This window comes from Lepidochelys kempii, chromosome 10 (genome assembly GCF_965140285.1).
Source record: "Lepidochelys kempii isolate rLepKem1 chromosome 10, rLepKem1.hap1, whole genome shotgun sequence".
Classification (NCBI taxonomy): Eukaryota; Metazoa; Chordata; order Testudines; family Cheloniidae; genus Lepidochelys; species Lepidochelys kempii.
In genome coordinates, this window is record NC_136389.1 from 11,886,195 (window position 1) to 11,912,571 (window position 26,377).

Sequence of the window (26,377 nt, forward strand, 5' to 3'; positions counted from 1 at the left end):
CCGCGGCGCAGAGCGTGTTTCAGGCGGGGAGGCCTCAGAGGAGAGCCTGGGAGCCGGGCGGGGCTGTGGGCCGGAGCCATGAGCCGGTGAGGGGGCCCGGCGCGGGGCTGGGGGGCTGCTCCCCGCGGGGAGCTCCGCCCTGGGGTCCCTGCGCGGTTTGGTCGCTCTGGTCTTCCCGCGGCGGGCAGGGGGTGCAGCGGGGCGAGTCTGACAGCGGGGAGCTGGGGATTGAACCCAGTGACGGCCCGGTCGGGAGACACTTGTGACTAGCCACGGTACCGTCCCCTCGGGAGCGGGGTTTAAGGGGGGGGGTGTCTCTGCTGCTGCTGCTCACAGGGTGCTCCCTGTCACCGTGGCGCATTGCGGGGGGCGGGGTGTGGCTCCCCAGGGCTGGGATAAGACTCCATTCCATATCCCTTGTTCTGTTCGTCGCCTGTCCCACTGAGCCCCTATTTGGGCCTGGAGGGTCTGTGTGCGCGCAAACCCCCTTTCCCCAAGGCCTGTCGCATCACAGAGGGCAGGGGTGCCACTTTTGTTGCTTTGAAGGAAAAACTTCAGACTTGTTAATATTTGAAATCTAGAAATGGGGACAGTTGGGGAGAGAAAAAAGGGGGGGGAATCATTGTTGAGCTCACTCAAATGGACTCAGTTTGAAATCGCTGGAACGGAAAGAAAAAGAAAGAGATGCAGAGGATTAACTATTGTATGCTAAAACACTTATGACTGTCCCAAAAATGGGGACAATCGGTATGTTCTGGGATTGAAATTCTACCGCATGAGTCTGACACTGTGATGTTGAGCTGATATATTCCTTTGCAGCATCTGAAGAAGTGAGCTGTAGCTCACGAAAGCTTATGCTCTAATAAATTGGTTAGTCTCTAAGGTGCCACAAGTCCTCCTTTTCTTTTTGCGAATACAGACTAACACGGCTGTTACTCTGAAACCAAACATTGCATACCATGTGACAATGGGTCATGGTCCCTGAATAACGTGATACAACATGCCAGTGCTACAAGGGCCCCAAACTGATATTGGCCTTTGTGATTGTCTCAAAAGCATCACTTATATGGGGGGTTACCTAATCAAAAATCAGAAAGAGCTTACAAATAGTGGATTGGATTGTTACCCTGTGTCTGGGTCCTTATCACACATGCAGATTTCTCTTGGTACATATAACTTGTAACCGTGAGGGTGATTTAACCATTAGAACAACTTATAGAGGGATGTAGTAGATTCTTCACCACTTGAAGAATCAAGATGGAATAGCTTTCTAAAAACATGCTGTAGGTCAGACACAAGATAAGGGTTGGAATTACTGGGTGAAATTCTATGGTCTTGCAGGAGGTGAGATTAGGTAATCATAATAGGTGGTCCCTTCTGGCCTTCAAGTCTATGAATCAATGTTTATAAAACAGCTGTTATTGGGAAAGATGAAGGAGAATTTAGACTAAATCTATTAGTGGGAAAAGGAGACTTTTGGAGGAGTAATGTTAACTAACCTTTTTTCTTAGTGAATTTAGTGTTGGGGTGAGGTTCCTTAATGACAGCTCTGGTGACTGAATGCCTCTCTCTATCCACAGAACAGCTACAACATGGTGTCCTTTCACTATGTTTAAAGAACTACTTTTAGGAGAAAGAGGGGCATCCAGATTCATTTGTTTCTTAGTGCCTTTGCCACTGCCAACAAAGGTGCCTAGTGTGCTAACAGTGATGGTGTGTGTTGCCAAGTGAACACCTATTCCCTAAAGACTGGACCAAGAAGAACCATCTAGCTTCACATAAGCTACCGGATTGGTGTGAGATGGTCATGGTATTCAATAATATCTATCTTGCAGAGTTGTTTCGAGGACTGGATAATGTTGATGCTGTTTTTAGGATACGAAAATCTCACTGTAAATGCTGAGCTCTTTGCGGGCACGGACCATCCTTTTGTTCTGTGTTTGTACAGTGCTGATGCAGAATAGGATCCTGGTCTATAATTACAGGTTTCAGAGTAGCAGCCAAGTTAGTCTGTATTCGCAAAAAGAAAAGGAGGACTTGTGGCACCTTAGAGACTAACAAATTAGAGACTAAATAAATTTGTTAGTCTCTAAGGTGCCACAAGTTCTCCTTTTCTTTTTGGTCTATAATTGAAACTCTTGGATACTACTACAATACAAATAATAAATAATTATAATTATTAACTGCAGGTGCCCAATAGTCTTAAAATGAGCCAGTAAATTTCAGGAGTTCCATCTGTAGACGAGCTTACTGATAGATTGAAAGGAATGAGGTTAGAATTGGAGTCTGTTACTTTAGAGACATATGGTTGTCAAGTGCACAGTGGTTATGCAGAAACAGATTAACTTACCTTTCTTTTTTATAGTTATCAGAGGTTGGTGAGCGCTTCCCTTCAGTGCCAAAGGTTCCACACTGCTGCAGGATATCTAAAGAGCAAAACCGGGGCAGAGCATCGCTGGCTGGAGCGGCATCTTAAGGATCCATTTGTGCGGGCAACAAAACAGCATAATTATCGTTGCCGGAGTGCTTTCAAACTGCTGGAGATGGATGACAAACATAAGATTCTTCGTCCAGGGCTCTCTGTGATAGACTGCGGGGCAGCTCCTGGAGCTTGGAGTCAGGTTGCTGTACAGCGAGTCAATGCTTTGGGCTCTGGTGAGTGCACATGCTTAGCACCCAAAAGAACTAGACAATGCTGACTCAACCTACAGTCTGTGAGGAATGTCTTCTACTAATAGATTTAGCTGGGCTGAAGAAAGCTGAATGTGGGTGTGTGCTTACATTCAGCACAGTCATTACTAGCTGTATAAAGTTTAAAGTATGCGGGGCTTTTTGTAACCATGCTGGTAATAAAGAGGAGCAACTCCTCTGGAGTGGAGAAGCCATCTTTAGGGAGTACCCAGCATTTCTCAAATGCGGCCACCCGGGCTTTTCTTGCGACTACAGCCTCCTGGGCAGGGCTGGTAGCAGGGGTGGGTAAAGCAGCGGCCCCTCTACCGGGACTGCCAGCAGTTGTTGGGCCCTGCTCCCCTCTGGGTGCCGCCGCCTCCTCCAGCTTTTGTGTCTCCAGTGAGTTCCCCACCTTCCTGGGGGTAGTGGGGTCAGGCTTCAGCGTTGGGGTGGCAGGTAGCAGGCTCCAGCCACGGGGCTTTGAGCTTCATTACCTAGCCAGGTGGTGGTGGGTTCTAGCCCTGAGTTAACCCCCACTACCCCTCTGCCTTGGCCCCCTCTGCCTACAAACCCACCTCCCCATCCAGGGCTTGCTGGGGCTGAGTAAGTCTGCTGTGAAAAGTGATATTTGTATGTTTGTTAATATTACTTTTCACAGACTTAATATCTAGGGAGTCTTAAAAAAAAAAAAAAGCTACCAAAAAAGCGAAAGAAACAACAAAAAAAGACAATGTGCAAAGCACCTTTATTTATGTTTCTGTTCTGTTTAGGTCCAGTAAAGAATAGAGACAGCTGTACATTATTTTTATTATTGAGTTTGCCAAAAAAATCCTACATAAATAAATTACAATGACTTGGACATGTATATGCCAATTTTCTCTTTACCCCGGGGGGGTGCTCAACTCCCCTTCCTCCCCAGGCCTGCCCCCCCCCCCTTCACATCTTCTCCCAAGCGCCTGCTCTGCTCTTGACCCCACCCCTGCTCTTGACCCCACCCCCACTCCTGTCCTGCCCCTGCTCTGCCCCCAGGCCTGTCCCCACTCCACCTCTTACCCCAAGACCTCATCCCTGTCCCGCCTCTGCTCCACCACCACCCCACCTCTTCCTGCCCCCTCCCCTGAGCATGCCCCATCCCTGTTCCTCCCCTCCCTCCCAGCGCTTCCTGCACGCAGTGGAACAGCTGATCGTGGTGGTTGGGAGGCGCTGGGAGGGAGTGGGAGGAGTTGATCAGTGGGGCTGCATGCAGGCGGGCTGGAGGTGCTGTGGGGGAGCTTAGCTGCCAATCGGTGCTAAGCACCCACTAATGTTTTTCCGTGGCTGCTCCAGGGCTGGAGCACCCATGGAGTCCGTGCCTATGCGTATCTGTGTGTATTTATTTGTTTTTCCTAAACTCAATTAAGTATTTTACGAAAAACTGTCAGAGCGGCCACCAGCAAGAGTTGGTGGCCACGTTGTGAGGCCACCAAAAAATGTGTTGTGAGAACCCAGAAGGAGATGGCTCATGTATTGCAGAAGTGGCTAAAGCTCTTACATTGAGCTACTCTATGGTATATTATCTAAAGGCTAAAGAAAAGGGCTGGGCATAGGGGAAGAGGGGGTCTGTCCCCATCTCTGCCACTAGCTTAGAATAGGTCTACGCTAGCAACATGCTGTACTGTAGATACTTACTACAGTGATGTAAGAGGTTGTTCCATTGTTACCTGGGGTTTTTTCAACACAAAGCTCTTGGTAACTTTTACTCTGTGCGAAGTGGTGTCAGGAAATAAATCCGGGGAGACACGGCTGTCCGACCAATAGATGGCTGGCACAAACAGGACAACACAAGAGTGCTTTCACTTAAAGCTAAACTTTACTTAGTCTCAAGCACTTACACACACGTCCGCAACACGTTAGTAAAACACCCCCAACCCTTGATAATTACCAAAGCTGAGTATGACTTTCGAGTGGCACAGTGGTAGGCTTCCGGTGGCCAAATCTTTCGTCTGCCAGTGGGGACTGCAAAATGTATCCAGAGGGAGAGTCCAAAAAGAGTCCAACTACCTCAAACTTTTCCTCGTTATTTATACATTAGTAATAGAATGACAGATCCCTTAAAGAAAACTTGTTAAGTAAGTAGTTTCAATTGTCAAGCAAGAGGTTCCTTCTGATTATCGATTAACCAGGTGTAGGTTTTTCCAGAGTTTGCAGCCTTGAGGCCCGCAATAAACATTCCTGGGGCACATCCTGCTCTTCTAAAATGCATGTATCAGCCACTTCAACACAATTCTTCTCAGGAAGGACGCGGGGTCAAGCTGCCCTCTCCTTGGCACCCAAAGACACCACCCCCCCTCCACCTGGTCTTGGTTAAGCTAATCCTGCTGACTTGGACAATTTACAGCCTGCTGACTTGTCTGCTTTTAGCAATAAGCTATAGTGCTTTCAGGCACATTACTGGTTTGCCAAAGTCTCCCCATACACCATCGCTGTAGTAAATCCACTTCTCTGAGACCATCCCTTAGTGGATAACCTCAGGCAAGAAGCTTAGCTTTTCTGTATCTTAATTTCCCTTTCTGTAAATGTGGTGGTAACATTGACCTCCTAGAGGTGTTGTGTTTTAATTCATTAATGTTTGTAAGGTGCTGTATAACAGGGCAAAGTACTGTTCTTATTGGCTGACTCCAGCAGAGCCTTACTGTTGATACACTGGGTAGAGATGGATGAAGAGGCTTTCTGGAATAGTGATCTTTAAAGAAAGCTTGCTTTTATTTTTTTTAATGTGCTAAAAATAACTAGGGTGAGATGAGCATAATAGATGAGCATTCTGGTTATAGGGGGGCTAGACGGCACTTTGTCAATGTGTGGTGTAGGTTTGTATATTGAACTCTGGGGAAACTCATGAATATGACTTGTATTGTTAGCAGTTCTTGTAATAAGAGTGATTAATTTGGAGATAGGGAGGTGTCTTGCATCTTCCATTCTTGCATTAACTCTTTGTTTCCTAGATCCTAATGCCCCTGTTGGTTTTGTCCTTGGAGTTGACCTTCTTCATATTTCCGCTCTGGAAGGAGCAGTCTTCCTTTCCAATGCTGATATTACAGATCCAGTCACGCTTAAGAAGATCCAGGAGCTCCTTCCTACAGAGAGGGCAGATGTTATCTTGAGTGACATGGCACCTAATGCCACAGGGATCCGAGAGTTAGATCATCAGAAGTTGATTAACTTGTGCTTGACGCTTTTGGATCTGTCCCAAAGCATCTTGCGGCCAAGAGGAACTATCCTCTGTAAATTCTGGGATGGACGGGAAGCCCATCTTCTCCAAAACAGACTAATGGAGCGCTTCCAGGACGTGAGAACTATAAAGCCTCAGTCCAGCCGGAAAGAGTCAGCGGAGATCTATTACTTGGCAAAACTGTACAATGATGGAGTGAAACATCAGAAACACTGATTGTGTCTGCCTTTATTGCAGTGGTTGTCAGTCACTGACTGGATACTTTGATTTGAAGTGTATTTAAAAAAAAATCCCAGCATTGAGACTCTGAAATTGAATTGCTTTATGGTTAAGCCTAATTTGGTGAAATCTGTCATTTATATAACATGATAGGTGTGCATCATGCTTTACAGGTACAAAATAAAACAAGGTTGTTGTCCCACTGAGTTCATAATCTAACTAGGCAAGTAAGAACATCCAGTCTAACTCCACCTCTGGGAAGAAAGCTCTTGGAAATGATATAAAAGCTGGCTGTAGGGGATGGAAACAAAAATAAAAGTTATTGATTTGTTTACAGCTGTACGTTTATTTCAAATTGCTACTCTGACTCTAGTCATGCTTTGAACAAAACATAAGGTGGATCTCACAATGAGAGTGAAGAGAAGGGATCTAGGAGTCAGTTTTACTTCCTCTGCATTTTTCCTAAGACTTAGTGCAATTTATTAGTGCACTCTTTGCCAAATAACCAGATGGGCTGAACCTTTCTATGCCAGACGTCTGCGTCAGGCTGAAGTTTTCTGGAAAACTTCAGCCAAAATCGTTAAGCTGTTTCTAAGAAAGAGGCTAGGAAAAATGCATGTTTTACCTGTATTAAAAACTTCAGGTGACTTATTCTTTGAGAAGGTCTGTTGTGCCTAGGCTTTGGAGCAGGGGCTTGGAGGAGGAGTGGCCTTTTTGTCATAGATGTGCCGTTTGTTGTCCCCACGACAATCCAACCACATTTAACCAGCTTACAAGCCTCTGAAAAATCAGTTTTTGCATGTACTCAAGTCAAGTCCTGTTAGAGCTTAGTAGCTAAATTCCCCAAAGAGTTTGTTTTCACTTGGCATGCTCCAGCCCTGGGCTGAGCAGGATTCTCCCTACAATTACAGCTCTAGCCTGCTGCACCCCAAAGTCATGGAAAGCAAAGTGCTGGAGGCTCTCTCATGCAGCCTCAGGAAAAAGCTGGTCAGAGTCACTTGTGCGTGTAGTGGAAGCATAGCTGGGATTCCCAGTTGAGCAGTGTGAAGAGGTTTACAAAGTACACATTTTAGTTACTGTGATTTACCTTGGATTTCTGTTTAAACACTTGGTTTGATTAAACTGCACCCTCCCGCGAGAGTGGAATAAGAGCATGAATGACTGAAACTAACAGTGGGCATCCTTAGTGCTACTGCTGGAGAGGGGAGATTGGGGTGTGAATTGCTGAGTTTCTCAGCCTTGTATCCATCATTTCTAGGCAGAAGGGACAAAGGTGCAATTGCATACCAAAAAAGAGTGAGGAAGGAACGTGGGAGTGAGAATTCATGAATTCTTTATCTACTTGCAGAAGGACAGCAACAAAAGGATACAGCTTTTCATTCCACTCAGGCCTCTTCGTTTTCCAGAGCTAACAGTGCACTTTGGGCATATTCTTCTACTCCTGACAGTACTAAGGCTGGTCACTGATGTGATTGCAAATCCAATGCATGCACGGTTATATTGCTACTAACGTTGTTAGTCCAGGTTAGAATTTTGCTCATTTTCTAAGCTCTTTGTCTCCTCTGGAAATGAAGCAAAAAAAGTGCTCAGTAGAGGACAGCATATGATCAGGTCTGGCTGGCCTGAGCCCTGGGGGGTGTATGATCCTAGGAGTCCCTCCTGACGCTTCTGACTTTGAAGAAGGGGCAGGGGAAGGTTCTCTGCAGGTGTCCTGGTCCAATCTGATAGCAGAACTGCAGGGTTCAAAGGATGGAATGCAGGCATGGGTGTTACTGTGGGCAGGAGTTGTGAAGATCTGGGGGGACCAGGTGCGTTACTCGCTCTCCCTATGGCATGTTGGCAGCCCAACTCCTGTAGCGTGGTGCCTTTTGCCTTGTTGGAGAAGGGATGGTCCCTTGCAGGGGGGCTTCATGCCCTTTCTGGCCCCTCGTAGAATGACTCTTGTTGTTAAACATGTGTGTTGCACTGGCGCTTAGAGGCCCTAAAGGAAGTCCAGGTCCCAGGGGGCTAGGCACTGTATGTACAGAGTGGGCGACAGTCCCTACCGGGAAAAGCTGACAGAGTCTAAACAACCGAAGGAGGGGAGAGAGGAAATATCCCACTGGAGCACAGAGTGAGCAAGCTCACGCGGCAAAGCGGAGACTGGAGCCCAGGTCTCCCAAACCCCAGTCCAGGGTCTGAATCAGAAAATCAGCCTTCCACTCCCCAAAAAAGTGGCAGGTCTCCCATGCACAACGTTGCCATGACACTCACTGGTTTACCGCGCTGGGGACATAGGAGTTTCACGCGTGCTCCCAGCATTACGGTAAGAGGAGAACGGAGGCGCTACAAGCGAGGATACAAGTATAATCCCAGCATTACGGCAAGGGGGCGGGCTGGTGTCGCGGGAGCTGGGCGCGAGTTCTCGTGAGATCTCGGCGCAGGACGAGGAGGGAGATCCAAGCCGGAGCAAGGGAGCCAGCTGCGGCGGGTGAGTGTGAGAGGCCCGCGCTGCCCCCCCACCGCGGGCCTCGCCCCCAGGGCGGAAGCGGGACTGGCCGCCCCCTCCCGCCCCGTGGCAGTACGAGGCCCTTCTTCCCGCAGAGATCCCCCGCCCGGGCAGCAGCAGCACAGGGCCCCGCCCCCCCCCCGAACCCCCTCCTCCCGGGGGGGCGGCAGCAGCACAGGGCCCCGCCCCCACAGAACCCCCACCCTCCCGGGGGGGCGGCAGCAGCAGCACAGGGCCCCGCCCCCCCCAGAACCCCCACCCTCCCGGGGGGGCGGCAGCAGCAGCACAGGGCCCCGCCCCCCCCAGAACCCCCTCCTCCCGGGGGGGCGGCAGCAGCACAGGGCCCCGCCCCCACAGAACCCCCACCCTCCCGGGGGGGCGGCAGCAGCAGCACAGGGCCCCGCCCCCCCCAGAACCCCCTCCTCCCAGGGGGGCGGCAGCAGCAGCAGCAGCACAGGGCCCCCGCCCCCACAGAACCCCCACCCTCCCGGGGGGGCGGCAGCAGCAGCATAGGGCCCCCGCCCCCCCCAGAACCCCCTCCTCCCGGGGGGGCGGCAGCAGCAGCAGCACAGGGCCCCGCCCCCCCCAGAACCCCCCACCTTCCGGGGGGGCGGCAGCAGCAGCAGCACAGGGCCCCGCCCCCACAGAACCCCCACCCTCCCGGGGGGGCGGCAGCAGCAGCACAGGGCCCCGCCCCCCCCAGAACCCCCACCCTCCCGGGGGGGCGGCAGCAGCAGCACAGGGCCCCCGCCCCCCCCAGAACCCCCACCCTCCCGGGGGGGCGGCAGCAGCAGCAGCACAGGGCCCCGCCCCCCACAGAACCCCCACCCTCCCGGGGGGGCGGCAGCAGCAGCATAGGGCCCCGCCCCCCCCAGAACCCCCTCCTCCCGGGGGGGCGGCAGCAGCAGCAGCACAGGGCCCCGCCCCCCCCAGAACCCCCACCTTCCGGGGGGGCGGCAGCAGCAGCAGCACAGGGCCCCGCCCCCACAGAACCCCCACCCCTCCCGGGGGGGCGGCAGCAGCAGCACAGGGCCCCGCCCCCCCCAGAACTCCCACCTCCCGGGGGGGGCCCAGCAGCAGTACAGGGCCCCGCCCCCCCCAGAACCCCCACCTCCCGGGGGGGGCCCAGCAGCAGTACAGGGCCCCGCCCCCCCCAGAACCCCCACCTCCCGGGGGGGCGGCAGCAGCAGCAGCAGCAGCACAGGGCCCCGCCCCCACAGAACCCCCACCCTCCTGGGGGGGCGGCAGCAGCAGCACAGGGCCCCGCCCCCCCCAGAACCCCCACCTCCCGGGGGGGGCCCAGCAGCAGTACAGGGCCCCGCCCCCACAGAACCCCACCTCCCGGGGGGGGCCCAGCAGCAGTACAGGGCCCCGCCCCCACAGAACCCCCACCTCCCGGGGGGGGCCCAGCAGCAGTACAGGGCCCCGCCCCCACAGAACCCCCACCTCCCGGGGGGGGGCCAGCAGCAGCACAGAGCCCCGCCCCCCCCAGAACCCCCACCTCCCGGGGGGGCGGCAGCAGCAGCAGCAGCAGCACAGGGCCCCGCCCCCACAGAACCCCCACCCTCCTGGGGGGGCGGCAGCAGCAGCACAGGGCCCCGCCCCCCCCAGAACCCCCACCTCCCGGGGGGGGCCCAGCAGCAGTACAGGGCCCCGCCCCCACAGAACCCCACCTCCCGGGGGGGGCCCAGCAGCAGTACAGGGCCCCGCCCCCACAGAACCCCCACCTCCCGGGGGGGCCCAGCAGCAGTACAGGGCCCCGCCCCCACAGAACCCCCACCTCCCGGGGGGGGGCCAGCAGCAGCACAGAGCCCCGCCACCCCAGAACCCCCCCCCCCCCCGGGGGGGGCGGCAGGAGCAGCACAGAGCCCCGTCCCCACAGAGCCCCCGCCCTCCCGGGGGGGGGGGGGCCCAGCAGCAGCACAGAGCCCCGCCCCCCCCAGAACCCCCCCCGGGGGGGCCCAGCAGCCGCACAGGGCCCTGCCCCCCCCAGAACCCCCCCCCGGGGGCCCAGCAGCAGCACAGGGCCCCGCCCCCCCCAGAACCCCCACCCCCCCCGGGGGGGGCCGGCAGCAGCAGCAGCACAGGGCCCCGTCCCAAGACACAGTATGCATCCTATGAAGTGGGCTGTAGTCCACGAAAGCTTATGCTCTCATAAATTTGTTAGTCTCTAAGGTGCTACAAGTCCTCCCGTTCTTTATACGGATGCAGACTAACACGGCTGCTACTCTGAAACCTGAACCTCCAGGGACATTAGCAGAGGGCCCTGCTCCCCAATACTGACCCCTCCCGGGTAGCAGCCCAGGACCATGCCCCCTGATACCGAACCCCCCTGTGGAAGTAGCACAGGGCCCTGCCACTAGTGTGCCCCTTCCCCTAGGGCAGCATAAGAACGGCCATAGTGCGTCAGGCCAAGGGTCCATCTAGCCCAGTATCCTGTCTGCCGACAGTGGCCAACGCCAGGTGCCCCAGAGAGAATGAACAGAACAGGGAATCATCAAGTGATCCATTCCCTATGGCTCATTCCCAGCTTCTGGCAAACACAGGCTAGGGACACTATCCCTGACCACCCTGGCTAAGAGCTATTGATGGACCGATCCTCCATGAATTTATCTAGTTCTTTTTTGAACCCTGCTATGGTCTTGGCCTTCACAACATCCTCTGGCAAGGAGTTCCAGCACAGGAGCTTGCCCTGAACCCCCGGGGCAGTAGCACAGGGCCCCGCCACCAATGTGCTCCTCCCCTCTGGGCAGCAGCGTGTGTGTTTTGGCTCCCTCACTTTTACTGCAGCTGACAGTTTTGGTTTTGCATGCTGTATGTGCAGGGCCCTACCAAATTCACGGTCCATTTTGGTAAATTTCATGGTCAAAGGATTTTTAAAATCTTAAATTTCACAGTTTCAGATTTTTAAATCTGAAATTTCACATGGTTGTAACTGGGGGTCCTGACCCAAAAAGGGGTTGTGGGAGGGTCACAAGGCAACTGTAGGGGTGTCGTGATATTGCCACTTGTGCACTGCTACTGGTGGTGATGCTGCCTTCAGAGATGGGCAGCTGGAGAGCGGCGGCTGCTGGCTGGGAGCCCTGTTCTGAAGACAGAGCCGCTGCCAGCAGCAGTGCAGAAATGGGGGTGCCATGGTATGTTATGGCCACCCTTACTTCTGTGCCACCACCGGAGGTGGGTCTGACTTGGCCCCAGGAGCGGCCAGTGCAGGGGAAGAGGAAGTTCCTGTCCCTCCACTGTCTGGCTGGGGCTGGCAGCTGGAGCCTGGTGCAAAGTAGGAGCCCCTGGCCAGGGCGCCCCCACCTCTGCTCCTCCCAAGTGGTTGGGTGTTAAAGGGGCCTTGGGCTGGCTGTTTGTATGGGGTGAGTGGGTGACCATCGCACCCCCGATCACGTTGCCCACCTATAAGGCTGTCCCTGCCCCCTCTCAAAAAGGGATGCCCCCCATACCATGCCACCCTCACGTCTGAGCCGCTGCTGGTGGCAATGCTGCCTTTAGAGCTGGATGCCCAGCCGGCAGCTACTGCTCTGAAGGCAGCACAGAAGTAAGGGTGGCAATACCATGATCCCCCTACAATAGCCAGATTTCACGGTCCGTGACTTGTTTTTCACGGCTGTGAATTTGGTAGGGCCCTATGCATGTGGGAAGAATGTAGACTCCAGAGCAGGAGTTCTCACAAAAAATTTGTTGGTGGCCTCAGAGTGTGGCCACCAACTCTTGCTAGTGGCTGCTCCTACAAATCTGTCTTTCTGTCCCTGCCTCCCATGGCCCTTCAGTGAGAGCTGCCCCCTTCTCAGGGAAGGTGGGTCAGGAAGTCACCAGCTGCCTGTAGAGTCCCCGGTTCCCTGTGCCTGACTGGGAAGGAGTGGGGGAAGCTGCCTGGGGGAAGCACTCCAGCAACTGAAAGCTGCAGCTACCTCCAGCACTGTGCACACCATGTCTCCAGACGCACTGCCGGGGCCCCCCGAGGAGGCTGTGCTGTGCAGGGTACCCCGAGCCCCACTGGCAGTGCCAGCGCAAACACCAAGGTGGTACAACTTGCTGCCCTTCGTAACAGTTGTTCAGGAGCAACAGCTGGGCGCTGCAAGGAGGAATTGCTGCTTTGCCCCCACAATCTGCTTGGCTCCTCCCCTCCCCCCATGCTTCGGAGGCTGTTATGGCTGAAAAAAAAATCTGCTGGTGGCTGCATATGGCCCTGGTGGCCCCAGCATTTGAGAAACTCTGCTCCAGAGTGACTTGAAGGAAGGAGTATGCCTTCCCTAGGTTACAGCAGTGAATAAGACTGTAAGCTGTCCTGGATGTGTCACTTTTGGCTTTGTGTGTGTGTGTGTTTACAGCAGAGAGCTCACCATGGAGAACCTGGAGGATAATACAACTGTGTTCTCCACCCTGAGATCTTTCAACAACTTCATTTCACAGCGTGTGGAGGGGGCATCTGGTCCAGCCACACCAGGATCATTTCAAAGTACCTTGCATATGCAGTACCAGCAGAGGGTGCAGGTGAGGCATCCCTGGCTTGCTGACAGCTGTAGTGTCACTGCAGTCAAGAGTTTAGATTTCATTTGATCTTAGGCCTGGAGATTTGTTTTAGTTAGGAGATGGGGCTTGTCCCTTCTTACATTGCTGTCCCTACATTGTCAATGAGGGAGATAATTTGCACCCAAAATAAAACTCTTCATTCCTTTCATTTAAAAAAAAAAAAAGTGAGTTATGGGCCTGACTCTTTGTCCTGGTTAATCAAGGGGCTCCCTTGAATTCTTCCCCTTTAAGTTATCTGTAGGCCAACTCAGGCATCTGTATTGCGATTTCCCTTCATCCTGCCCCACGACTGAGCTTAACTGATGGCTTGCTTGCGGTGTTGGACAAGTTTTCCTGCCTTGCCTAGCTCTCTCTTGAAAACATACTGTCAGCTGGGCTAAACTATCGGTGGTGTGTTTATGATAGTGACTCTGAGGGCTGAATTGAGATCACCAAATTCATTCCATTGAGGACCTCTATCTGGGCCAGAATTGTAGCCCTGGAAGTGTAAATGTCTAATTTACTAAACCAGTCTTTATGGATACTATGGTGATGGGCATTTCAGCAATACCTAAGATATCTTAGACAAATCTCCCTTAAAGTTCTTAGCTTCTGTAGCTTTGTTATGGATCTCTGGTTATGTCTCTGAGTGTAAAGTAAGGGTTTGCCATATTTATTTTAATTTCCATTGCATTTAAAGTTCTGACTATAATATTTTAAACTCCTTACTCTTTTATTTGTGTGACACCGTTGGTTGTGGAGTCTTCAATATATCAAGGTTTGTAAAGTAATTTGAAAGCCGAAGCTGGAGGGTATTATAGAAAGGCAAAATATTATTGCTTTTCTGCTGATTGTATGTTTTTTGTGTCTCTCTTCACATGGAAACTGATCAGCTGGAGGAAGAAGCTGGGCAAATCCGTTCCAAATCTCAGCTCCTGCAAGTGGAACGGGAGAAGATGCAGATGGAGCTGAGCCACAAAAGAGCTCGCATTGAGTTGGAGAAGGCAGCTAATACTAATGCTAGGAGCTACGAGGTGGGTACGGCATTTGTGCTGTCTGACAGCCAAGGCTTCAGTCAGAGCATCTTGAGATCATTAAAACTTTGTTGCATGGCTGACAAATAGTCTGATATTGATCTGACCACCAGATATTCTGTACATTTATTTATTGAGCACTCTGTTGCTCATCAGTATAAGACAAAAGGAGATTCAGGTCTGCTGCATTAAACCTTGTTTCTTCCAGAAGCGTTTAAACTTCATTTGGCACAATTGCAAACATTTGGTATGTTTGACTGGAATGATAACACCAGTCATGCGACTGCAATACAAGAGAAGCTGCATTGATAAGACACTGAGCTCTAGTCAGTGATTAATAGTTTCGTTGCCTTCTGGTTGTGTGCCCAAATGTGTTTGCTTAGCTATGTCGCTAAAATAAGCAGCAGAGTTTGTGGGCTTTGTCATCCTATAAAGCTCTTAGCATCTCTCCGAAGTTCAGCTGCTAAAAAAAAAAAAAAAAAAAGTCAATCCAGCAAAGTATTATAAGGATGCTGGGAGACAGATTTACTCTGTAGCTGTGAAATGGTGGGTCACTGAGTAAATTTCTGGTTCTGCCTCAAGTCAGTCGATCTTGGGATTAAGCCAAGAACAGTTCAAACCTGAATCTAGCTGAGTCAGTCACAGAAACCCTTAAAATACTGGTACAAAAAGGGAGCAGCACTAATCCAGCAGTGTGGTAATTACCCTGCTCAAATTCAGCGTTTCATGAGTCATGTGGATAAAGGTTTCAGGAGCCATGCGTTGCTTTGCATAATCTTTGCTTAGTATGTAAATCTGTGGCCCGATTTGCTTTGATTAGCAGAGCAATTTGCTTTACATTTTTCAATAAGTGCTAATCAATTTGAGTTAGAAATGAACTTGAAATGGCATGGGAAATGCTGTCAGAGTGCCAATAAAATAAATAAATATGGCTGAAAAAAACCCCTAAATCTGCCCCCATATGTTGGTGGTTTCGTTGCACTGGTTGTTTATGTTGTACGATTAAAGTTGACTTATTTAAGATTAAAATATTTTAGACTTAAAATGCTCTAATGCAAATAGAAATTTCACAGAGAAACTTGTCTTGTTACTCCAGATATCAAGGTCCCAGGCTCAGTGAAATAAACTTCTTGTGAAAGGGTAATTGATGTATCCAGGGTTTTCATGTTTGAGCCAATGTAAATTATGCTGTGCAAACCATGAAGCCAACTCTGTGTGCTAACGTCCATACATCAGTTCAAGAAGTGCTTGGAATCTGTCTGGTAATTTTCTGGCTTCATTCCCCGGTCATTGAGAAGCTGCCAGTGAGATACTAGCTTTGCTAGCGAGGGGGTAAAAGAGCTTGGCTCTGAAAAGCATTGGTTGGTAGGGTTGCCTGTGGGACGTATAGTGAGGAAAGGGGCAAAGAGGAAAGGACAATGTCTTCACCGTTATGGCTCTTCCTTCTTTATGAAGTCCCTTTACATTTTCCCTTCCCTAGCGAGAGGTTGACCGTAACCAGGAGCTCCTCACACGCATAAAGCACTATCAGGAAAAGGAAGTGGAGGCTGAGGCTAAACTGAAGGAACAAATGGAGATGAATAAATCCTTTAAGAAGAGCATGGAGACTGTGAGCAAGAAGCTGCAGGAGAAGGAGAGCAAACTGGCTGAAGCTAATGAAGTAAGAGCACAGCAATTTCTTATTTCACCCAGTGCTCTAGGTGACTTTGAGGGTCACATGGAGTTGAAGCAATCCACTCTTGTTACAACAATTAGAACCACAGTGTACACAGTGATTAACAAACAGAGATGAGATGTGTCCTCTACTCCAAAGAGCTTACAGTCTAAACAGGACAGGAGACGGGATAACAGTTTGAGAGTGGTGAATATGGGGAATATGAGACGACATTGCTTGGAGAGGTGGATTTGGAGGAGAAAGACAGTTGGAGGGCAAGGGCAGGGAGAGTGTTCTGGGCATGGGGGAAATCAGGATAGAAGTCATGATGTGGAGAGTGGGGGAAAGCAGTGAAGGGAGTGATAAGATGAGAGGGAGCCAAGGGAGTGAAGGAAACAAGCAGGAGAGTTAGCGGAGCTGAGATTTACGTCGGACCAAACTACCTAGAGGAGACATCTTCCAAATATGTCTTAAATGGCAACTTCCTTTACTAGCATTTGTTAGCTAAGCACCCAAAATTTAGGGATTTGGGGCCCATGAGGGGGGGTTCAAATGAGTGGATTTAACTTGCCAATTGGAATTTGTGGCAATAAAAATAGGAAGACTGTTGGAGGTTGGAAGAAAAACTAACCCAATAATAAATGCAGCTGACCTATTTCTATGCCACCTTTATCCCCACATTGGTAAAATTTGGGACAGGGATCTTGTCTCTTTAATGCATCTAACACATTTTGGGTGCGATCCAATACGTTTCAGAATGCTAAAGGTGGGAGTGAGGTATGAGGGTCAGACGAATAATGGTTATTCGAGCCAATGTGGCTTATTCTTCAACTTTGTGAAGTTCCTTCCTCTGCTTTGCTGTCTATATTTGCCATATAAGGTTCGTCAGTCAACTAGTTTATTTCAGACTTGGCAGTACTGATGTTTGTCCCTCTGTGTGTGTATTCTGAGTAAGTCTGAGAGTGAGAGCTGAGTCTAGTAGCTTAGTAAAGGTGTAATGGCAAATGCTGCTGTGATTACTGTCTTAGCCATACTTCTTTGTGCCAATCACCATGGTAGCTAGACCCCTACTGAGGGCTTATCTTTGCTATTACTTGACTGGTTGAAAATTTTTGGGTCTCTATTTTGAAAACCCATTGCTTAGGAGCATGTGGATATGGTGATGATGGGATAATTGTCAACAGTAGGACACATCCTCTTGTGAGCATAGGTTCTGGCTTTGAGGTTTGCTTTTTTGCATACCAGTTTGAGGTCATACACTTAATGAATAATGGAAATGTCAATTTGGGTGGCAGGGCAGACGAAAGAGAGCAAAGAATTTTCTTTGACTTTGTTCTGAGGTGGGTTTGCAGGTCTTATTGTGAATTATTTCTAGATTCAGTGTTTCACATTAGTCAGTTGTTATATCTCAACAGTTTGCATTCCATAATGTTCAGCCTGGAGGTCCAATGGTCTATTTGTTTGTTGTTTGTTCTTCCTCTTCTTTCTGTGAATCCAGATGATCAGCGTATTGAAAGGGAAAATATCTGAGTTGCAGTGGAGTTTAATGAATCAGGAGATGCAAATGACAAGTCAGGAATCTCAGAAGCAGGAGCTGATGGAACAGCTGGATCTGCAACACCAGTGAGTAGGGGATTAACAACTGCCAGGAAAAAAGAAATCTTCAGTCTTCTGCAGCTGCTGCCATTCAGAAAACGTTCAACAGCCTTTTTATTTTTGCTGTTCAAAGGGCTTTTTTGATCTGGATGTGCAGGTTATAAAATTTGCCGGAAACTAGCGCTGAGCAGCAATTTAATTCTACCTTCATAAAAAAAACATCCAAGCTTAAAACCGCCCTTACTTCTCATATTCATGTTGATACTTGATTTTGTACTATGTGTAGTTGAGGGGTGATTAGAAGATCTCATGAGGTGTGTGTCTGCCTGCTGCATCCTCCTCTTTCAGCTCCATGTACCAACTCTCCTTTTTAGGATCAAGGTTTAAATGACTCTTTCTTTATGTAATGTACTCATGTATTTGTTGGTGTGGCCATGGGGTAACTTGATCGTGAGGATCTCTATGGATATATGGAGTCAGTATTTTTTTAGAAGAATGAATATTTCTGCTTTCCTAAGTAGAGGTAATCTGTCTCCACAGTGAATGTCTCAGTTGCTCCAGAACTTTAAATTAAATTAAAGAAAGGTCCTGCGGGGCAGTTCTTGCTTTTACACCACAACAGTCCTTGGTCGTGGTGGTAAATGACACTTGAATAAGTGTGTGTCTCCAATATACCTCTATATCTATAATAGATAGTTCCCATCAAGTGATTCTTGTATGTAAATTTGTCTCTTATGTCTACTTAAAACAGAAAATGTCAGGAGGCCAACCAACAAATCCAGTTGCTGCAAGCAAGCCAGTCTCTGTTGGCAGAACATGAGCAGAAAATTAAGGTGAGAGTGTGTGAGACCCATGCTGAATGTCTACTTTTCATTTTTACATACAAAAAGTATTGGGAAGATTTACCCTTACAGAAACTGAGAGCCACTCTGTCATATAAATGCCTTGCTTGTTAGGTGGGTAGAGCTGAAGTTGCCTAAATTCAGATGTCAAGGCACAGAAATTAGAAGGGTGGATTACACAGTCTATAATATTCAGCACTTGTACAGTAACTCCTCACTTAACATCGTCCCAGTTAATGTTGTTTCGTTGTTATGCCGCTGATCAATTAGAGAACATGCTCGTTTAAAGTTGCGCAATGCTCCCTTAGAATGTTGTTTGGCAGCCGCCTGCTTTGTCCACTGCTTACAGAAAGAGCAGTCTGTTGGAGCTAGCTGGTGGGGGCTTGGAACCAGGGTGGACCAGCAGCCCCACATCAGCTCCCCTAAATTCCCTGTGCGACAGCCACCCAGCAGGCTATCAATTGTTGGCCAGTTCAACTGTCCTTCCCCCCACTGCTGTGTGCTGCTCCTGCCCTCTGCCTCGGAGGGCAGGAGCAGCAGCTCCTGTACCCCTTCTCCACAGAGCAGGGGGGACACGACAGGGCTCAGGATGGATGGAGCTTGCTGGCAGCAGTTGCTGTCTCAACTTGCTGATCTACTTAAAAAGTCAGTGTACTTAGAGTGGGGTCAGCATACTTAAAGGGGCAATGCATGGCTTGCTGTCTCATACATGGTGTGTGTGTGTGTGTGTGTGTCTGTCTGTCACACACACACACACACACACACAGAGTGTGTCTGTGTCTCTCTCTGCCACGTGAAGCTACATTAAGAACAATGTGTTAACTCTTGAGGGCTCAGCTGAGAGCTAGTTCTTCATTTAGCAGTAAGACATTCCCTGGGAAATAACCTACCCTCTTCCACCCTGAGACTCCACTACCTCAACCAAGCTTCACAATCATCATTGCTGTGTACAGTATTAAATTGTTTGTTTAAAAGGTGTAGTGTGCGTGTGTATATAACAATAGTCTTTTTTCTGACTAAACAAATTTCCTTGGAACCTTAACACCCCCCCTCCCCTCCCAAATTTACATTAATTCTTACGGGGAAATTGGATTCACTTAACATCATTTAGCTTAAAGTAGCATTTTTCAGGAACATAACTACAACGTTAAGTGAGGACTTACTGTATAACATTTTTTGTCTTTTCTGTATCACAGAGTCCAAGTGGTCAGAAGCTGTACAGATCCCTTCTGTGTAGATAACTGATTTGCATCGTTATATAGCAGATTATTTGGATGCAAGCTCAGCCTGGTCTTGTCTGGTCACTCAGGGCTCTGGCACAATACTTCTAGACATGTTTGCTTTTTCATGGCAGATGGTGAGCCTTGAAACTCTGAGCTCAGTTCCTGTTCTGGGGTAATCTTTCCACTGGAGTCAGGGTATTCTTTTTAATATGCATACAAAGTACAGCTAGCTGCAATGCTTTTGATTGCAGGTTGACTTGTTGGGGGAAGTATGGAGATGCCCTCTGTCCTGCCAAACTAACTTCTGGGCCAGTTAGGAGTGATTCTCTTCTGTGGAGATAGGAGGCAGTAGAGATAGAAACAGATGGAGAGAATTAAACTTGATTTTGAGGGAATGCTGATTGTGGAGTTTCCTTTGGTTGGCATTGGGTAGAGCAAGATTGAAGGGCAGCAGCATTGCCAATTCTTTATGGATGTGTCAAGAGAAACTTCTACAGCAGGCAGAGTGACTGGAAGTGGAGGTGGGGAAAGAGGACAACAAACTGCAGCACTGCTCTAAATAAACTCTTAGTCTGCTGGAAAAACCAATGTGCGGGGAAGAAGGTGTGGTTCTCATCCCAGAATCTCTCTATCCAATTAATGTCTTCTCATTTACTCATAAGCTAAATTTGTTAGTCTCTAAGGTGCCACAATTACTCCTGTTCTTTTTGCGGATACAGACTAACACGGCTGGTACTCTGAAACCTGTCTCCATTGTGTGTGTCTGTTCTGACCACTCCTAATAAGTCCATCAGAGTACTAATTTCTCTCATAGATTACCTTATGGTAGGTGAGAAGAGATGACCTTTGGCTTATTACTCCTTGACAAATAGGAAATTGATGTGTAAAAGGGAGGGCAGATGTCCTTTTAAATGTTAACAGTACCCATTTCTGATGTATGTTGGAGTTAATGTAAGGATAGAGAGAGTGCTAGAGAGAAAAGGATTTGGACAGGTTTAGCAGTCTGGTGGAGAGGTAGCTCTGAGCCTTCCTGAGCTAAACTCAGTTGTCGTCTTGTTCTCATGTCATCACTTACCTTCCAGGATCTGGAACAGAAGCTCTCCCTGCAGGAACAAGATGCTGCAATTGTGAAGAACATGAAAACAGAGCTGGCCCGATTCCCAAAGATGGAGCGGGAACTGTTCCAGCTCAGGGAGGATAATGCCTACTTCAGGTGAGAAGGAAAGATCTGCCTTCAGTATGGGGCATATGTCAAAAATGGCTGTCTTCTGCTGTGATCCATCCTCCTATAGCTGTCATTTTCTGTCTCGGGGGCTTTGCATTATACAGTGCATTATGCAGAATGGAAATTTCCAAATAGAATGCTGTGGAAGGAAGTTTAAAGGTCTTCTGTATCTACTGTGTATGAGGTTGAGCCAGTGTTGTAATGGTTACTAGTTATTGTGATTTGGAGGATTCTGGATAATCTCCTTTTGCACAGTGTGAGGGGATCATGAAATGAGGATTGGTCATTTTGGAAGGTGAGACACATTTACCTTCAACTTGGATCAAAGGGAAGGTTGTGCATAGTAAGGGGAGATTGGAGAGGGATTTGATGCTAAACGTACTTGCTGATAGTAAATCCTTTCTTTATGGGATTTGTGATGGGCTATCTCTTCAATCTCACGACATTTCTAACATGTCTATCCCTGTAATATCTTGGCAAAGATTTTAAATTCTTATTTTGTTACCAGCCAGTCAGCATTTCCACTAATGTTTTGAAAGCATTCTTGTGCCAGTGTATCATTTTGAAAGACTGGCTGCTGAAGTTTATAAATTGCTCTGGTGCTGCCTCTTTTAGAATCTGTTCTGTAGGCTTCCAAAGTACTAATGAATTTTGAAACTTGGTTGTCTTGTGTTTATGGAGTAATCTGGCATTACTTTGATATGCTGTTATACTGAGAGAGTTTAATTTCAATCTCTGAAAACAAATGAACAAAAAGTCTGAAGTACATGCGTATCTGATCTTGCCAACTTCCCTTTACCACAATTTAGAAGACTGGAGTCTAAGCAGGCTCCTTTGAGTTTGCTCTTGATTTATGTGGACTACCACCATTCAATGACGATTTATCATGGAAACTCTCCAGGTGCCTCTATGCAATCCTCTCTGTTTGGAAATGTGAAATGTGTCATAGCAGAGTGGAAACAGAAGCACATTGAAAGATTAGTGGTCTTATTTTTGACACCATTGGACTGACTAATGTACCCCCACAAAACCTATACTAAAATAAACTCGGGGCTGAAGAAATCTTACTATCTGTAAACGGACAAGAGCACTAACTCTTGCCTGTTTCCTTACTTGCTGAGTTCCAGACCTGCATTCATATTGACTTTGCATCATAATGTCAAGGCTGTTGTGTTTACTTTAAATTCTGTTTTTGTACAATCGGTAAAGCAGGTATGAAATTTTCATATGTTTGGACATAACTCAGGGCATTTTGGAGTGGGAAAACTTAGCCCAGCGAATGCTACCTCCTGTGTAACAGTCACTTTGTAGCAAAGGTTATAGAAGGTTACCACTTTGGCTCAGTGTCATAATGGCTTTTTTAATACCTTATGCTTCCGTGTGTGTGTGTGTGTGTCCAGGAGTTTACATAAGAGAATTGAGTTGTTGTGGTGGCTTTGTAATGGCTTTGCCCTTTCTCTTTTTCTCAGGGAAATGAAGGAAAACAATGGGTTACTCAGAGAGGAGGTGGAAGGTCTCCAGAGGAAACTGGAGCGCTATGAGAAGGTTCAGGCCGATCTAGTGAACCTCGAATTGGAGAATGAGGTGAGGAGCCAAGAACATATGCTATATATGTAGAACTGGGGCTACTGCTCTTGCTTGTGTGGTCTTTTAGGGAACTTAAGTTCCTCTAGACATAGCGAGGGTACAGAAAGTGATTGCTGTGGTTTGTGGTTCGTGCTGGCCCAACCCCAAGATGTAGCCTAAGATGTAGAATACCCATACGAGGGGAGTGTTCATAATGAGAGAAAAACAAAGGTCTGTCCATTGTTCATCTTAAAGACTTCTCTAAGTAGCAGCGCATCTTCATTGTGGCATCTCCCTTTCACATTGCCCCACCTATGAATGCCCTTTCGGTTCCCCAATGCTTACCAGAGGTGTTGGTATAAGATAGACACATAATGGGAACCTGTAACATACCCTCAGATCAGTTTTGCTGGTAGAAGGGGCCACTGTACAGTCTTGTATCAATACAATTGATTTCTTTGTTTTGCTGTTGCCTGAATCACCCCTTTCACCCACCCACATTTTACTCAAAGGTAAAATGATTTTTCAAGATGATTACCCGGTCATGGAAAGTGTTGTGGTGCAGAGCTGTTCTAAGGGCTAGATCTGACTTGGGCAATCCAATCTGGTACTGAAAGCATAGAGAGTTGTGATGCATATCCCTTTGGTGGGGGAGGAGAAATGGGCACAGCAGCTGGTATAGAACTGGCATGTTTGGAATACTGCTTTAATTTCTTTGGTCTGTGCAGTAACAGGATCTGGTGCATGGGGGTTAATTCACAAGGATAGATAATGGATGGCACAGAAATGGTACATTGTGCCATGTAACTGTGGTGGTTGGGAAGATTAATGCTGCTGTTCATAGTGTCTTGGGTACACAGAATGATGTTCCAGCAGTACTGGGCCATGCATAGATGATAAAGTCCACAGGAAAAAAAGTGGAAAAGGCTAAGGTGGAAGGAATGAAAAATGCAGCTATAGGAGTTGAGATGTAAGAACACTCATTTAGGTTTCTTTATTGACTTCTTTTTCCTCCTCCCTAGAAACTTCTGGGAAAGTTGAAAAGCTGGGAAAAACTAGATGAGAGCACTGGCTTAAATATCAGGTAGGTGCTGATGGAGTTAAACCACCTGTTCCACTTGCTTTACTTCTTAGTGATCTTGATGGCTTAAGCTTGTCAGGCTGTCCACCTTATCTGTCCTCCCGTGTGCAAACTTGTCTGTTGGTACTCCTCTCTCTCACTGCTATGAAGTATATATGATTTTGCCTTGTTAAATACAAACAGTCAAAGAGTATCTTTTGGGGATTAATTTGTGAACTGGTGACTGACAGCCTGACCCAATCCATTTGAGACTGTGGTGGGTGGAAAGCTGGTTCAGCTTTTAGTTCTCTAAACTTCTTACGTACAACTACATTCATATTTAGAAGGAATTGAGTTAGTGTGACCATATTAAGAGTGGAGCGTTTCATGAGATGTACGGCAAGTCACATATATGAGCCTGTGATGCATTATTGAAAATATAATTCCTGTAATGAAATCTCAGGAATGTTGCGTTAGACTGACCTGTCGTGTTGTTTTCTAAAGTAGTAACTTAACTTAACAGCTCTTTCTCTTATTATCCTGTATTTTATATGATGGTAGAGGTGTAATAAACATTTTTCACTTCTGGTGCTGAGAAAATTTCTCTAGGGACAGTGAAATGATTGTAACACTTGTCAAAGAGAGGGCTGACGTGTAACACCGTAGATCAGGAGTTCTCAAACTTCATTGCACCGCGACCCCGTTCTGACAACAAAGTTACCCTGGGGTGGGGTCGGTGGGGGAGCAGAGCCCAAGCCCAGCTGCCCTGGGTGGCAGGAGAGGGGGCCACAGCCTGAGCCCTGCCACCCTGCGTGGTGATGCAGCTCGGGCTGCAGCTTCAGCCCCGGGTCCCAGCAAGTGTAATGCTTGCCCTGGCAACCCTATTAAGTTGGGACGCAATCCACTTTGGCGTCCCAACCCACAGTTTGAGAACCGCTGCTACAGATACAGAGATTGACATCTTTTAGCATTGAACTAAATCACAGTTCTGGCTCTTCTAATTTGTCTGTGATGTAACCAAAGAGTGGTATCTGTTGCATCTTCTTCCCAGGGATAGCTGCTGCTTTGCAAGAAAAGTAATCTGCGAAATTAGGGCCATGCTCAGGTGCCACCTTTGCAAGGGCTGTGGCTCTCTCAATGTTTCAAGTGTGATTATGCTTATTGGTGGGAAGGGAGGTGTTTTGCCCAAAAGAACTGCTTTCCTTTGTACATCCTTGCATTGAGAGCTATGCTTTAGACAAGAATTAGGCTTGACCTGCAACTTTTACCCCAGATCAAACTTCCCCACTCGGGCCCCTGTCCCTATCCCATCAATTGCAGCTGCATAACAAACAAAAACACTGGAAGTTTTGCATGCAAAATGATGGCATACTTTGGGCCTAGCCTTGTTTGGATTTGGGATTCTATATTGGGTACGCTGCTACTTGAGGTAAAAGAGGATTGTCTCTCACAGGGCCAGCTCTAGGCACCAGCAAAACAAGCAGGTGCTTGGGGCGGCACATTTCTAGGGGTGGCATTCCGGCGCTGGCCATGCTGCCTATAGAAACGTGCCCCAGCTTGCCTCCGCTCTGCCTCTGCCTGCTCCCCTGAGTGCACCGCCGCTCCGCTTCTCCCCCGTCCCTCCCAGGCTTGCTGCGCGAAACAGCTGTTGCGTGCGGCAAGCCTGGGAGAGGAAACAGAGTGGTGATGGAGCAGAGGTGCGCTGGGGCGGGGAGCGGTTCCTCTACCTCCCCCCCGCCCCGCTCACCTCCGCTCCGCCTGCTCCCCTGAACGCGCTGCCTCTCCCTCAACTGAGAGGGAGAGGGAGAAGCGGAGTGGCGGCGTGTTCAGGGGAGCAGGCGGAGTGGAGATGACCTAGGGCAGGGCGTTTCTGGGGGTGGGGGGAGGAGCTGCAGGAAGCAATGGGGGGGGAATGCGGCATGTCTGGGAGAGAAGGTGGGGCTGGGAATTTGGGAAAGTGGTTGGGAAGGGGCAGGGCAGGGAGGGAATGAAAAAAAGCGGGGGCAGCCAAAAATTTTATTGCTTGGGGTGGCAAAAATCCTGGAGCCGGCCCTGTTCTCTCACAAGCAATGTCCTCTTAGTTTTCTCATAATTCTTTGTGTTGTCCAATGTGTGTGGTGAGCTACCTTTTCCTTAATGCACGTAGGTAGATAGCAATGCTGAGACCGTCTCCTGCCTCTGCTCAGGGTTCATATGTTCAGACTTGCAGGAGAGTGAAGTACTGAGTTCTTCCCAGCAAACTTTCTCTCTGCCAGACAGTGGTATGGAAGCTTTTACTTACCTCAAGCTGTTAAAGGTTTAATGAGGTAATTTCACAGTGGAAAGGAAATGGAACCAAGTAACTCTTCCTGCTGAAGTCTGATAACCTCTTCATTTAAAGTCAGAATATTCGATGAGAAGTGTTAGTGAGGTTTTTTATTGTGCCGCATTGTTTAGCAGTATTAAGGGCGTTTCTTTGTACAGACGAACAAATTGCTCTCAAGAAAATCACCTTTTGCATGTGATTGCACCAAGTGGAATTGGAGCTACTTTTTTTTTCCAGGCTTCTTTCAGTATGAATTATGATCATTTTCAGCCAGGAAATGAGACCAAGTATAAAGGGAGATCATTGTCCCAATCGTATTCCTGAAGCATACCTCTTGTGAAAGCTTGAGGAAAGTTAATTGCTAGACAGTGAGTAGGAGAGAATGGGAACAGTTGGATGGTTATCCCAAAGAGCCAGTGCAATGTACTGTCTGTCTGCTAATAACTAGAGAAGCAGGAAGAAAGGGAATGCATTATGTCCCTGTGTCTCCTCTTCTTAGTTTCTCCACTTATACATGGAATGCAGGGGAAGAGCACGCAGCCTGTGGCTCTTTTGGGGAAGATGGTTTTTCATTTCCTCCCGCTGTTCTTCAGGGTTTCTCTTCTGTGTCTGCTCGCAATGGCTTTTGTTCACTGATTGCGTGGTCCCTGGAGGTTCCCTGTCAGATTAGTTTATGAGCAGGGCTTTTGGTGTGTAATTTTATGTAATAGTATTTGGAAGGGGAGGGGGCATCTTCTTGGAGTGTTAAGGCCAAACATCTCTGTGC

At 48.6% G+C, this 26,377-nt stretch overlaps 2 protein-coding genes across 4 annotated transcripts in view; both read left to right on the forward strand.

Moving 5' to 3' along the window:
• The first annotated feature begins 4 nt into the window (after positions 1 to 4).
• Positions 5 to 6,429, forward strand: MRM2 (mitochondrial rRNA methyltransferase 2). The gene is made up of 3 exons (XM_073361999.1): positions 5 to 86; positions 2,366 to 2,655; positions 5,652 to 6,429. Exons 1-3 carry the CDS (start codon positions 79 to 81, stop codon positions 6,092 to 6,094), a joined length of 741 nt encoding a protein of 246 aa, XP_073218100.1. The 5' UTR covers positions 5 to 78; the 3' UTR covers positions 6,095 to 6,429.
• Positions 6,430 to 8,486: 2,057 nt separating this feature from the next.
• Positions 8,487 to 26,377, forward strand: part of MAD1L1 (mitotic arrest deficient 1 like 1) — a 565,246-nt gene continuing 547,355 nt past the window's right edge. For 2 of the 3 annotated variants that reach the window (XM_073361987.2, XM_073361989.2), the window contains exons 1-9: positions 8,487 to 8,567; positions 12,926 to 13,088; positions 14,000 to 14,140; positions 15,621 to 15,800; positions 17,293 to 17,417; positions 18,142 to 18,223; positions 20,538 to 20,668; positions 22,150 to 22,264; positions 23,269 to 23,330. In XM_073361987.2, the coding sequence (XP_073218088.1) occupies positions 12,939 to 13,088; positions 14,000 to 14,140; positions 15,621 to 15,800; positions 17,293 to 17,417; positions 18,142 to 18,223; positions 20,538 to 20,668; positions 22,150 to 22,264; positions 23,269 to 23,330 (986 nt within the window). In that variant the 5' untranslated portion in view covers positions 8,487 to 8,567; positions 12,926 to 12,938. The remainder of the gene's footprint in view (positions 8,568 to 12,925; positions 13,089 to 13,999; positions 14,141 to 15,620; positions 15,801 to 17,292; positions 17,418 to 18,141; positions 18,224 to 20,537; positions 20,669 to 22,149; positions 22,265 to 23,268; positions 23,331 to 26,377) is intronic. The other variant, XM_073361988.2, reaches the window with a different exon arrangement.

Coding starts and splice junctions, on each gene's coding strand:
- MRM2 (XM_073361999.1), top strand. Junction 2,656..5,651: donor AGTCAATGCTTTGGGCTCTG/GTGAGTGCACAT, acceptor TTTGTTTCCTAG/ATCCTAATGCCCCTGTTGGT.